This window comes from Hyla sarda, chromosome 1 (assembly GCF_029499605.1).
Source record: "Hyla sarda isolate aHylSar1 chromosome 1, aHylSar1.hap1, whole genome shotgun sequence".
Taxonomy (NCBI): domain Eukaryota; kingdom Metazoa; phylum Chordata; class Amphibia; order Anura; family Hylidae; genus Hyla; species Hyla sarda.
In genome coordinates this window covers 482,559,327-482,574,046 of record NC_079189.1, presented here as the reverse complement: position 1 = coordinate 482,574,046, position 14,720 = coordinate 482,559,327, and the positions used below count along the sequence as shown (strand labels likewise).

At 42.1% G+C, this 14,720-nt stretch overlaps 1 protein-coding gene across 1 annotated transcript in view; it reads right to left on the bottom strand.

Moving 5' to 3' along the window:
- The window catches only part of ALDH7A1 (aldehyde dehydrogenase 7 family member A1), a 43,952-nt gene that overhangs the window by 19,916 nt on the left and 9,316 nt on the right, over window positions 1-14,720 (bottom strand). The window contains exons 2-8 of the mRNA XM_056537320.1: window positions 14,008-14,061; window positions 11,936-12,001; window positions 11,358-11,438; window positions 10,182-10,305; window positions 8,180-8,312; window positions 6,486-6,530; window positions 2,659-2,736 (exon numbers count right to left, since the gene is read on the bottom strand). Coding sequence (XP_056393295.1) covers window positions 2,659-2,736; window positions 6,486-6,530; window positions 8,180-8,312; window positions 10,182-10,305; window positions 11,358-11,438; window positions 11,936-12,001; window positions 14,008-14,061 — 581 coding nt within the window. The remainder of the gene's footprint in view (window positions 1-2,658; window positions 2,737-6,485; window positions 6,531-8,179; window positions 8,313-10,181; window positions 10,306-11,357; window positions 11,439-11,935; window positions 12,002-14,007; window positions 14,062-14,720) is intronic.

Here is a 14,720-nt window from a genome sequence, read left to right as displayed (position 1 = left end):
CGTGATTTTTTGAGTTTATGCAATAAAACAGTGGGAGGTAGGATGAAAGTATGAAAGTAGTAGGGAAAAAAGGCAGCAACAAAAAGAAGGTAGACATTGCATGCACGTAGGTAGAAAGTGTCACAACAAGCTTACATTTAACCCCCCTGAAAATCTGCAGACTGTTCCATGGTCCCTACCAATTTTGATTACTAGGCAAAGGACACACGCCATGCTAAACATGTGATTGAAGTGGTGAGGCCAATATGGATTGGCTGTAGCCAAGAATGCATCAATGACTTGCCATTCTAGGTGTGTGATTGTAGCAGTCAAAGATCAGAGCGGTACAAAGGAAGTTTAGAAAGTAGAGTATGTGACCAGGGCCATCACCAGGGTGGGTACAACAGATACCCCAGTAAGGGGCCTGGACCCCAAGGAGGCCTGGCCGGTTCTGAACGACTGTTCATATTTCAATGTCAGCGAGTGAATGTCACTCACTGACCGCTGGAGCCGCCAGAGTCTGTACAGACTGTAACAATGCAGTGATGCTGATGCCCTGCACATACCTCAGGGGCTGGAGGTACGTCCCCTGTGCTCTGCACGCCAATGCCGGCCCTGACATCACGTGACATGACACCCTCAGAAGCACCGAGGCTGGCTTCAAAAGAGGGGAGCAGCGCACTGGAAGAAGGGTCTGCCCTGAGGAGGACAGCGGACAAAGGTTACGTTTTTTTTTTATAAATAAATATATGACTGGGGCCCAGGGCAGAACTATCATATGGCAGACAGCGGCAGGTAGCTGGGGCCTGATGTCTGAAGGCAAGGGCTGAGGCCGACAACTATATGGGGCAACAATTAGAAGCAGAGAGGGGCCAATAGTTGCCCCCATATAATAATAGGGGCCTACAACAACTATATGGGGCAACTATTAACAGAGGAGGCTTGCCAAAACTATATGGGGCCCCCATAGAGTTTGGGTTGGCCCCTCTGTTAATGGTTGCTCACATATAGTTTGTATAGGCCCTTCTATTAATAGTTGCCTCCATTATAGGGACAACCATTAACAGAGGGGCCTACGCAAACTATACCAAACACCACCGACCAACTAAAAGAGGATATTGCAAAACCCTTCAAGGACACAGGGCGTAAATATATGCCCTGCCACCTCTTCCGAAGTTTGAAGCACGTTCAGGAGATTCCACGGCTAATGCTGGACATCACCGATCGGGCCACTGTCCGGCTTTAACCTTTTAGACTCTGCAATCAACTTTGATGCAGGAAATTATGAAGCGCCAATAATACTGATCAATGCTGTGCTATGTCAGGCTGCTATGGCAAAGCATTGTTCAGTGTATGCAATCGAAACATCACATGTAATCTCCTTTGGGGACTAAAAAAAGCTAATAAAATGTAGTAGGGCTGCACAATATATTGCCAAAGCAATCGAATCGCGATTTTTGCTTTTTGCAATATAGCAATACGGCCCCCGGGGAAGACTTGCGATTATCTGCTCGGGCCAGCTCTTGTGTGCTGCGGGTGGGGGCCGGCCAGAGCACGTAAAAACAAATTTAAATACTAAAAGTCAGTGTTTCCCAACCAGGGTGCCTCACGTTGTTGCAAAACTACAACTCCCAGCATACCCGGACCAGCAAAGGCTGTCAGGGCATGCTGGTAGTTGTAGTTTCACAACAGCTGGAGGCACCCTGGTAGAAAAACAGTGAACTAAGTAAAACGAAAGAAATTTTTTTTTTAAATGCTCACCTACTCCCGTTCCCTGCAGATTCAGTTTCCCTCCGTGCGCTCGTGTCTCCTCTCTCCCCCCATATCACATTCCCCCTCCCCATTGTCTCTCCCCCCCCCCCCCCATATGTCAATCTTCCTTCCATGTCACATATCCCCCTGTATATTTTCTACATCAAAATTGTGCGACTTTTCATACAGAAGATTTCTAAAGCTGTTGACTATCTGGTTGTGTTTGGTTAGGATTTTTGCAGTGCTGATGTATTTATTAACTTTTCAAAAAGTCGCATTAAAAACAAAATTTCCACCCAGAAAACATGCTAAACAGGCAGGCTGACCGGAACTTGTTTTAATAAATTCCCACAAATATGTCTTGTAATGAGAGTAAGTTAAAAAGCAGATGTCTAGTACGGACTATTCCTATTCCATCCTGCAAAAAAAAAAGAAAAAAGTAACTTTCACTTACCTTCCTACTTTACCCCGGAGCTCCGCAACAGCTGATCGGTCAGCAGGGCTGCCTGCTTCCTTTAGCCCGGGACGTCACACGGCGCTTCAGCCTTTCACCGGCCGCAGCGATGTCCCACCTTGGCCCGTGATAGGCTGAAGCGCCGTGTGACGTCCCGTACTAAAGGAAGTAGGAAGAAGACAGCCCGGCCGACCAATCAGCTGTAGCGGAGCTCTGGGGGAATGTAGGAAGGTAAGTGAAAGTTTGTTTTCTTTTTTTTGCAGCTCGGGCAGGATGGAATAGGAAAAGTCTGTACCGGACATCTCCTTTAAAGAAAAAACACACATAAAAAAAAGGGGGAAGAAGATGCCTCTGACATTTTGTGCTTCCAGCGGAGACACATGGTACCCTTCATATATCTAAATATCCAACAGTGTCCACAGTTTGGAACCTGAATGCAGCTGACAGACTCCCTTCAACCATCCTTTACTTACCCAATATCAGCACCACCGCAGGTTAGAGAACAGATTGCACCTGGCAAGTTATTGTCTTCTAGCACCTGAGCAATAATTCTGAAATGTACAAAATGTCCTGTTAATGCACTTCACATTATTAAGAATGCCTGTAGACTGCACAAATTAAGGTTATTTAGCAAAACTAAATTGTTTGCCCAATATGAACTTGTTTTGTAATCATTCAAATAATTAAGAGGATATAAGTAAAGGAACAGTAAGTGAAAAAAATTGTATTAGAAGTAGAAAATTGAGAGCCATAAAAACAAAAAGTATTTTAAAGAGATATGAAAATCAATAAATGTACATGACATATGTTAGTTGGCTTGACTTAAATGGGCACTCAGGGACCGGACCCAGGGTACAACATCCAGGCGCTGGCCATTGGCAAGAAGGGGTTAATAGTACATACTCTTTTTCCTAGTGTCAGCGCCTCCTAGTGGCAAGAGCATATACCCAAATGCAGTCTGGAGTGCTGAGGTGTGTGTGTGTGTGTGTGTGTGTGTAGCCTAAGCCAATCATAGCTCATCTCACACACTGAACTGCTGTGGGCAGTGTGTAGCTGAGTAAGGGAGGAAGTTCTCCCCTTTATGGCTTCAGATGACGCAACGCCTGCTGGGTAACGCCCCTTCCCAGTCTGTGAATCTGACAGACTGAGCAGAAAATACAGAGCAATATCAAGGTAGAAAACTGAAAAATAATTAAAAAAATAACGGCTGGGGTGGTTTATCATGATGGGGGCAGTGAACTGAGAAGATTATAAAATGCAACAAAATCAAGAGAGGTACTCTTAAAAAAAAAACAAAAAAAAAAAAACTTGACTCTTAACCCCTTAACGACGCAGGACGTATATTTACGTCTTGCGCCGGCTCCCGCGATATGAAGCGGGATCGCGCCGCGATCCTGCATCATATCGCTTCGGTCCCGGTGCTCATCAACGGCCGGGACCCGTGGCTAATACCACACATCGCCGATCGCGGCGATGTGCGGTATTAACCCTTTAGAATCGGCGGTCAAAGCTGACCGCCGCTTCTAAAGTGAAACTGAAAGTATCCCGGCTGCTCAGTCGGGCTGTTCGGGACCGCCGCGGTGAAATCGCGGTGTCCCGAACAGCTGATCGGACACCGGGAGGGCCTTTACCTGCCTCCTTGGTGTCCGTTTGACGAATGACTGCTCCGTGCCTGAGATCCAGGCAGGAGCAGTCAAGCGCCGATAATGCTGATCACAGGCGTGTTAATACACGCCAGTGATCAGCATAGGAGATCAGTGTGTGCAGTGTTATAGGTCCCTATGGGACCTATAACACTGCAAAAAAATTTTTTTTTTAAAAGTGTTAATAAAGGTCATTTAACCCCTTCCCTAATAAAAGTTTGAATCACCCCCCTTTTCCCATAAAAAAAAATAAAACAGTGTAAAAAAAATAAACATATGTGGTATCGCTGCGTGCGTAAATGTCCGAACTATAAAAATATATCATTAATTAAACCGCACGGTCAATGGCGTACGCGCCAAAAAATTCCAAAGTCCAAAAAAGCGTATTTTGGTCACTTTTTATACCATTAAAAAAATTTATAAAAAGTGATCAAAAAGTCTGATCAAAACAAAAATCATACCGATAAAAACTTAAGATCACGGCGCTAAAAATTAGTCCTCATACCGCCCTGTACGTGGAAAAATAAAAAAGTTATAGGGGTCAGAAGATGACATTTTTAAACGTATAAATTTTCCTGCATGTAGTTATGATTTTTTCCAGAAGTGCGACAAAATCAAACCTAGATAAGTAGGGTATCATTTTAACCGTATGGACCTACAGAATAATGATAAGGTGTCATTTTTACCGAAATATGCACTGCGTAGAAACGGAAGCCCCCAAAAGTTACAAAATGGCGTTTTTTTTTTCAATTTTGTCGCACAATGATTTTTTTTTCATTTCGCCGTGCATTTTTGGGTAAAATGACTAATGTCACTGCAAAGTAGAATTGGCGACGCAAAAAATAAGCCATAATATGGATTTTTAGGTGGAAAATTGAAAGGGTTATGATTTTTAAAAGGTAAGGAGGAAAAAACGAAAGTGCAAAAACGGAAAAACCCTGAGTCCTTAAGGGGTTAATACGCATTCTGTTAACAAATCTGTTGTGGACAGTGATTAAAGGGGTACTCCCCTGGAAAACTTCTTTTTAAATTTTTTTTTTTTTTTTAATCAAATGTTTCTAGAAAGTTAAAATTTAATCCTATACTACAGATGAAGTTTTCAGTCTGACTTCAGTGCTCTCTGCTGATGCCTTTGAGTCAGGAACTGTCCAGAGCCGGAGAGGTTTTCTATGGGGACTTGCTCCTGCTCTGGACAGTCTGCTCTGCCTGAAACGTGTTCATTCTTTCAGCAAAATGTGGCATCTGGAATTTCCACAGGGCAAAGTCCGCTACAGAAATTCTGTAGTGTGAATAGTGCAGCAGAAGCCATTTAAAAAAAATAAAAAGTGAGACTGCTGCAACGGGATTACATAGTGTTAACAGGCGCCAAGGGTTAACAGCACCTCTGTTCTGCTATTTTTGCACATGGTGATTCATGCTAAAAAAAAAAATTTCTCTCCTTTCCCTCTTTGTTTATACCATGGTCCAATGCCTCTATGCTTGTTCACATGGCAACTATTTGGATTTTACATAGTTCACACCTCCGCAATAATAGAAGATAAAAACGATCTTCTGTAATGCATTATTAAGCCTTGTTTTATAGATAACATAGCTTATTAGGAGTCTACCACCACATGGTTTCATATTGGTACCTAGGTCTCTTTTTTGCTTATGCGATTTCAGCCATATTTGCCCCCATCCATTGCGTTCGCTACACATACCATTCGTTGCTGCGTTTGTGTGCGTTAACTTTTTCAAGAACTGACAATGTTAAATGGACATCACTACTGAACCTGTTAACAAGTACTTGGCAGTCAGGCAAAATGTCATGTCCAAGGTTTCCTGCTTATCCTAGCTTGTGTGGTGAAAATTACAGGGACTAACCCTGCCCCGCATGGTAGTGGATATCGGCAAAAGACAAAAATCAAGGTTAAGGCTGCATTCACACCTCGTTTTCATACATACGGGGTGCTGGATCTGGCAGGGGGAGGGGAAAACTGGGCGCTCCCGTACCCCAGCCAGATCAGCCTGTGACTCCATTTATTTTAATGAGCCGAACAGAATCAAACGGTGACTCCGGTCGGCTCAGTTTTGACCTGTATCCGGTTTTGGACCGGACCTAAAACCGTAATATACTACGATTTTAGGTCCGGTCAGGAAACTGCATATGAGTCAAAACTGAGCCGACCAGAGTCACCGTTTGACTCTGGTCGGCTCATTAAAATAAATGGAGTCACAGGCTGATCCGGCTGGGGTACGGGAGCGCCCAGTTTTCCCCTTCCCCTGCCAGATCCGGCACCTGTATGTAAAAAACGAGGTGTGAATGCAGCCTTCATTTTTGAAAAATGGCAATGCCTATTAAAGTAAAGAAAACTTTTAAAACTACGGATAAAAGAGGAGACACCTAATTTTGTGCAATGAGGAAACAAATCAATATAAATGTATATGAAATAAAATATAATTTTATATTGACAAATACACAATAAAGACAAGACAAGACTGAATGGATTAAGGTCTACAGTTTATCGAACTACTAGTTTAAAACAGAAATGCATAAACAATGCTTAAAGAAATGAAATTATAATATCCAATTGCCTCGCTGCTAATTCACTTCTGATAAAAAGGAGGAGACACTTATAACGAAGTACAAATGATAAAAGAACATTTTTTAAACTTACTTGGTCACCGCCACACTAGTCAGGGATGTGGTGGGCGCACCTTTCCTATTAAAACAAATAACATTGAAACAAAATCACCAGAAGAGAATCCCGATCAAAAGAAATAAATCATGAAGTCATCTAGGAAACAGATATTCAGATCTAATCTACTCTACACAGAAAACTATAGCCCAGATTTATCATCTGTCTGAGAAAACAAACTGCAGTGATTTTGGCAACAGCAACCAATCCCAGCTCAGCTTTCACTTAACCAGAACTCTAAGATATGAAAGTTGAGCTGTGATTGGTTGTTATGGGCAAAATCAGACAGTTCAGGTCTCAGACAGATTGCTAAGATCTAGGTGCAAAATGGTAGGGTTTATGCAATCCAGCATTGGGCCTGTATGACAGTCAAGCATTTTTATTCATTTTCAACCATTGTCAAGATCTGTTTGCAGACAACAATAGGGAACAATTTCTTCTGGAAGCAGAAAACGTGGCCTGAACATATTACTGACACGAAAGGATTGATATAATCTGATTTGAGGCAGCCTAGTGAAAAGCAGGACTGGAGCCTATGTAGAGGAGAAATAGTGGAAAGCTTCACAAGAATGCCTTTTCCTGGTTCAAATCCTAATTCTGGCAATTAAAAAAAAAAATAAAAATAAAAATAAAAACACATTGCCTCTCTTTTCCAAAGGATAGGGGATAAGATGTCTGATCGCAGGGGTCCCGCCGCTGGGGACCCCCACAATCTTTCATTCTGCACCCACCTTTGTGAGCTCTCTGCAGCGCTGGAGGCTCCGAGTGTGAAGAGTTACGACCACAGGGCCGGAGTATCGTGACGTCACGACTCCGCCCCCGGCCGTAACGCTTCACACTCAGCCTCCAGCACTGCAGTGAGCTCACAAAGGTGGGTGCAGAATGAAAGATTGCGATGAAAGACAGCGATCATACATCTTATCCCCTGGTGCCAGAAAGTCAAACAGATTTTTAAAACTAAATTCTATTAAAAAAAAAATCTTAATTCCAGTACTTGTCAGCTGCTGTAGGCTACAGAGGAAGTTCTTTTCTTTTTGAATTTATTTTTTGTCTGACCACAGTGCTCTCTGCTGACACCTCTGTCCATGTCAAGAACTGTCCAGAGCAGGAGTCAGCAGAGAGCAGTGTAGCCAGAAAGAAAAATTCAAAAAGATAAAAACTTTCTCTGTAGTATACAACAGCTGATAAGTACTGAAAGGATTACGATTTTTGAATAGGAGTAAATTACAAATCTGTTTAACTTTCTGGCACCAGTTGATTTAAAAAAAAAATTATATATAGTTTTCCACTGGAGTACCCCTTTAAGTAGTAAGATTAGTAAAATCCCACTGCCTATGGATTTGGCAGATTCATTCTGAAACATGCCCTTTTTAAAAAGGGGTTGTCCAGTATTAGAAAAACACTGCTTTTTTTTGTATAAACAGCACCACTCCTGTCCACGTGTCTGGTATTGCAGGTCAGCTGTAATGAAGTGATTGGGGCTGAGATGCAGTACTGCACACAACCTGTGGAAAGGAGTGGGGCTGTTTTTTTCTCTTTTGCAAAAAAATTATAAAAAAAAATAATAAGTAGCTGTTTTTCTAATCCTGGACAACCCATTTAATGAATCTGCCACTAAAGCAGCTACCCTGTGCTGTTAGATTACGAAGCTTGTAAATTCACTAATTTCTTACCAAAGACAGACATCTCCACAGATGAGAGCAAGAGCATTGTTCCAACCATATACAGCAACTGGGAAATTGAAAGCGGTGATGATTCCAACCAGTCCTACAGGATTCCACTGTTCTATTAGTGCATGGCCGGGTCCTAAGTAATAATATGGAAAAGTATATCAACATATACAGAATAAAAAGTAAGCTTCCTTTACCTACCAGTAACAATTGTACTAGCCTTAATGGGGGAAATAAAGATATAGGGATGAATTTATCAAGAGTGGTGTAGGTGGTGTAGCCAAACACCATACAGGACGTTTGGCATTTGCCAGAGAACACCAAGATTGGCAAATTTCCCACTGGTGCCCTGTGCTCTTCACAGATGAAAGCAGGTTCACAGTGAGCACGTGACAGGGTCTAGAGATGCTGTGGAGAACGTTCTGCTGCCTGCAACATCCTCCAGCATGACCGTTTTGGCAGTGGGTCAGTAATGGTGTGGGGTGGCATTTCTTTGGAAGGGCCACACTGCCCTCCATGTGCTTGTCAGAGGTAGCCTGACTGCCATTAGGTACCGAGATGAGATCCTCAGACCCCTTGTGAGACCATATATGCTGGTGTGGTTGGTCCTCGATTCCTCCTAATGCAAGACAATGCTAGACCGCAGTTGTGTCCGCAGTTCCTGCAAGAGGAAGGCATTGATGCTATGGACTGGCCCACCCGTTCCCCAGACCTGAATCCGATTGAGCACATCCAGGTCATCCCTCAGGAGACCATCCGCCACCTCATCAGGAGCATGCCCAGGCATTGTAGGGAGGTCATACGGGCACGTGGAGGCCACACACACTACTGAGCCTCATTTTGCCTTGTTTTAAAGGACATTACATCAAAGTTGGATCAGTCTGTAGTGTGGTTTTCCACTTTGATTTTGAGTATGACTCCATATCCAGACCTCCATGGGTTGATAAATTTGATTTCCATTGATAATTCTTGTGCAATTTTGTTGTCAGCACATTCAACTATGTAAAAACGAAAGTATTTAATGCGATTAGTTCATTCATTCAGATCTAGGATGTTTTATCTTAGTGTCCCCTTTATTTTTTTGAGCAGTGTATTCCGAGATCTAACATTTTATCCCCTATCTAAAAGGGGGGGGGGGGGGCAGCTGCTGTATTGTATGCAGAGCTGAGTCTCCGGTTTTGGAAACCTCCTGTTTCCCGGGGCTTAAGTGACGTAACACAATGCCCCCCTCATAACGACACGCCCCCTCCATTCATGTCCATGGGAGAGGGCGTAACGGCGGCAGGACCCCCGCAATCAGACATCTTATCCCCTATCCTTTGGATAGGGGATAAAATGTTTGATCCCGGAATACCCCTTTAAATGGTGCAAGACATGTGACAAAAATGGTGCTGGTACAGGTTTTTGACTTCAGTACACAAAATGTGCGGTACTGAACCGTCTAATAGATGGCAATGTATTTTGTGCCGATTACGCAGAAAGAATGGACAGGTTCATTCTTTCTGCGGTCATGGAAATTGGAATTTCCACACCAGATGTTTATGAAAATTCCACCGTGTACAGATCAGCCGAATCTTATTGAATACAATGGAACTCTTCTGCAGAATTTCGCACAGAAATTCCGGACGTGTGAACACGGCCTAAGGGTTCATACACATGGTAGAACCTTGTGAAAGAGATTGTATGGCAACAAAGGGGGTACAGAGGGTCATCCAGTAAGAGACAAACAGAGCTTATTTCTTCCAAAAACAGCATCACACCTGTCCACAGGTTGCGTGGTATTACAACTTCGCTCCATTCACTTCAATTAAACTGATCTGCAAATCCACACCCAAACTGCAGACAAATGTGGCGATTTTTTTTAATTTTTATTTTTTTAAAGAAATCAGCTCAGTAGATCTAATACTGGATAACCCCTTTAATACAGAGCCACAGGGAACCAGTGTGCTGCCATATAGTGTGCCACCATCATTATGTCAGATATTCTCCACTTAAAATAACTTACTTTCTGATGGTAATATGGGCCCACCAATAGTACGGGAAAGGCCTACAGCATAGTCACATACATCTATGTATTCTTGGACTTCACCAACTCCTTCCACCAGAATCTTTCCCATTTCTAAGGATTCCTGAAACACAACATTTACATACTTCAGAATTGCAGAACAGGAGGAGGCGTTCTTTTGGGTGAGGACTTCATTATCTATTGCTTATTCATAGGCACAGCTCTGCACGTCTTAGTGACTGAGCTTGGTACTGTATGTCACTGGAGCTTCATTCCATTTATGTGAACTGCTCGGTTGCTAATATGTAAGTGTTGTCCTCTGCGTAATGGAGGTGGGACCCGGAATACTCAGCAATCCCTGTCTCCTTCCACTCTACGCTTATATACCCGCCCACCTCAAATATTCATCGACCCCTTCACCCATGTGGAGCAGAGAGGACCAAGGCAGGGATGCTGGGTATGCCAGGTCCTGTCCACAATGGCGCAAAGGACGACATTTACATATTAGCAACAGAGGCCAATACCATTTCCCTATAAGTTGTCACTGTCCTGGACTATTTTTTATTTTACACAGTTTTTTTTTTCCCCCAGCATTTTTTTGGAGCTTGATCATCATGATAAAGTCAACAGGAGAACCATTACTCCAGCAGTCATAGGGCCAGATCCATTTACAAAGTCATAGTTCAGTTACTGGAACCATTTACTGAGAACAGTTGTTCAGTGAGAAAAGGGACAATATGTCCCCATAAAGCTTATAATGGAAAAGGGTAGAATCCAAATACAGTGAAACCTCTTTAAGGCTGAAAGAATGCATAATATAAATTATGGCACCGAAAATCCATCACAGAAAATCTGTTCTGGAAACATAAGAGTGTGGTCTTCAACAGAGGTGGCCTTTTGAAGACTTGCAGTACAGACACTGTACTGTAAAATCAAAAAGTGCAGTGTCCCTAAAGAACCTGATAATGTAAATTTACCACATCTGAAGGCTGTAAGAAAGATTGTCAAGCTAGTGTGCCTACAGCTGGTGATGCAAAGGAGAGAACCACTGATTCCAGATATTTCTTACTGTTGGGGTGCATGATCTCTGTAGGAAGGAACTGGAGTCTGTACAACTACATATCTACTCTACTCTTAACTCATTTATATATGTAGTTTATATGCATTTTTTCGTACCAGATGTCCTAAAAGTTTTCTCTTTTTTCGTAGAGCATCACCAATTTGGCGCACTATTTCCCCACGTTTAGGAGCTGGAATCTGAGAAAAACAGAATGGAGACAGAAATGAGAAAATTTTGACTAGATACATCAACAACACTGTATTAAAAACCAATCAGTATAATAATGATAAAAAAAACAACCAACCAACCTGTCAAAGATGAGAACAATGATAATAAGAAAAACAAGGATTGCACTATCATAACTATTTTTATTCCATAGTGTCAGGCATAACAAGCTGGTGCAAGGGTGGAGGTAGGGGACGTGACCGGGACAGACTGTTTCACGCCACTAAGGCACTTCTTCCAGCCGGTATAAAAATAAAAAACACACACAAACTAGAGAAAAGCAACTACAAACAAAGACCAATGATGAATTTCCCCCCATTGATTTGGAAGCAAAAATTATAAAAGCAAGCAATGTATAGAAATCTGAGATCAACTGTACCACTGCTTTATAGCTGCTCAGCTGTTAGGGGGTGAGTCTGACCACACACAGCTCTGTTAGCAGACCTTTCATACTTCTGATTCTACTCACATCTGCCCAAATCTTCCAGGCTGCTTTTGCCTTGTTGACTGTGTCGTTATATTCATCAAGAGTGGCCTGAGATAGAGAAGCAAGCAAGAGTTAGACTCTAGAATAGTCTTCCCCAACATGTAGCTCTCCAGCGTTTTTTTACTTACAGCCTCAACAATTTTATAGAGTACCTGTCATCAAACCATATTTTCTAAACTAACTCAGATTATATTCCCTAACTACTTCTAACACCCCTCTTGCCCTTTAAAAAAAATGTCAGAGCTTTACAAAGCTCTGTATCATACCTTTCCCCTTGCTCACATTGTATGAGCTCCCGGCAGGAGAAAGTGGGCATTCCCCAGCAAGCGCAACATCACTGAAGCCTGCGAGAGCTGTGCCTCGCCATGCCCCGCACCCACTTCCTGAGTTTGGTCTCCTGCCAGGCTGGGAGGAGACCAAACTGACTTGCAGCAGGGAACAGAACAGAGCCACCTAGTGGCCGTTTTTTTAATCACATTAAAAACATAAAAAGGTTCATTTTAACAGAAAGTAAATAGCAAAGTGTCTTATAATTACATAAGGAACAGTATATTAAAAGTTTAGTTTGGTGGCAGGTACTCTTTAAAGCATTTTCACAAGAGCATAAAAATATCCTAAGTCTAGTGCTGCCAAGATGCTGCGCACACTCCAAGAGATACTTTCAAGCAAGGTTTAGACAGATTAAAGCAATTGGTAACAGCAATAACACATTACAAAGGAGAATTCTCTCTTCATTGGTGGCAAATTATATGTGCCACTGTTAAAAGTTACACATGACCTACCAGCTGGGATCTAGTACTGCCAGCTGTATTATCTTATGACTGTAAGGCTGGGTTCACACCACGTTTTTGCAGTACAGTTCCCATTTTTTATTTATTTTTTTTTAATTTGAAAAACGTACGGAACCGTATTGAAAACCTTATGCCAAAAGATGAATCCGGTTGTGTGTATGCCATCTTGTATGGTTTTCTCAGTTTTTTTCCAGTACCCAACACCGTAGCCCACCACGGTTTTTGGTCCGGGTGAAAAACCGCATTGAAACCTTTACTTTTATTTAACATGGGAGTCAATGGGAACCGTATGTGCTTTTGGTTCCATCCGGTTTTTTTACTTCAGTTTTTTTCTTGGAATTTCAATCAAACAAAGAAAAACTTTATTCATAATGGAGTGAAAAGTTAAAAACTTATGCGTTTTTTTCTTCTAAAACGGATGCAACCGGACATTTTTTAAAACCATATATGGTTTTCAACCCTATACGGGTTAAAATTTGTACACACGTTTTGATACAGTTTAGTCAGGTTTTGAGGAATCCCTTTTACCACAAAAACCTGATACGGAAACTGTATTACAAAAACATGATGTGGACCCAGCCTTACCAAGGTTTATGTTATATATTTTTTTCTCTATATGTCTTGGAGACAGAGATAATAGGACACCTTAATAGGTCTTGTGGAGTTCATGCCCTGAGGGTTCAGAGCTGTCCGACTGGCACGAGTAGGATCTATGTAATATTCGGCAAGTCGTTTTAATTTTACAGGAGTTTTCTGGGCATTACACACTGATAACCAGTTTGGACAAATTGCGGTTCCAGCACATAAACAATGAACAGAGTGGAAAGCTGTGCACCAGTAATTGCATAGTGGTAACCCTGAGTTACTGCAGCTCAGCTCCACCTGTAGTCCTCCTTGTATGTGTTGGAGCCATGGCGAGCTTGAACAGCTGACTGGTGGGGTATCAAGTGTTCACCTCTGACTGATCAGACATAGTTAAATGCATGTAGCACATATGAGGTAAATGCATGTAGCCCATATGAGGTAAATGCATGTAGCCCATATGAGGTAAATGCATGTAGCCCATATGAGGTAAATGCATGTAGCCAATATGAGGTAAATCCATGAGCAGAAATTCAGAACTTGGAGTTTTCTACACTTCCAATGTTTCACCCACCCGCAGTTATCACTGTTGATGGGTACTTACCACCAACACATGAGATGGCTATCAAGGTGGACTCACAAAATGATAACTACTAATATAGACCCTTTCTTCCACATTACCTGTCTGACTCTGGCGATCGGTAAATTGCTAGCAGGAGAATAGGATGTCACTACCTGAATGAAAACAAAAGGATATATTTCTTCAAAGATGATGTACAAATACAGTTATATTAATGCCTGTGCCAAAAGACAGTGGTTACTGTGTAAAGAGCCGAACAGCTGAATGTTCACTTTTAATCTAGAGTTATATATCAGACAGGAGGCTCATATCTTGCATTAATCTTTCTTTTATTAATGCCCATAGCAGAATATTATTAAAATAATGTATTTAATATAACTTTTGAAAAACTACAACTCCCAGCAGCCCTTGCGCCTTCCTCCTCCCATCTCCTGTTGACTGGTGCTATAAATGAGGCTGCCGGAAGATCCACCTCCTCTTTCTTTCTGCTCATAGCAGACAGATAAGTACCCTGAATGTATATGTTTTCTATAAGTTTTCTGAATATTCAAAATCATCTCTTTTTCTGTTTCTCATATATTCTTTCCTATCTATCATTATTATTCTCTCAGTTATTCCTCTTTTATATATTTTTTCCTTTTATATATCTGTCATATTCTATCCGTTTGTCCCTTAGGGATTTTGCCGGTGGCCGGTGAGTTCCGGCTTACCTCTGTGAGGGCGAGACACGGAATTATTTTCCGTCTATCTCCCCTTCCTCCCACCCTCTCTTTTTGGCTTACCGGCGCCATTTTGAGCTTCTTCGCGCGCTTCT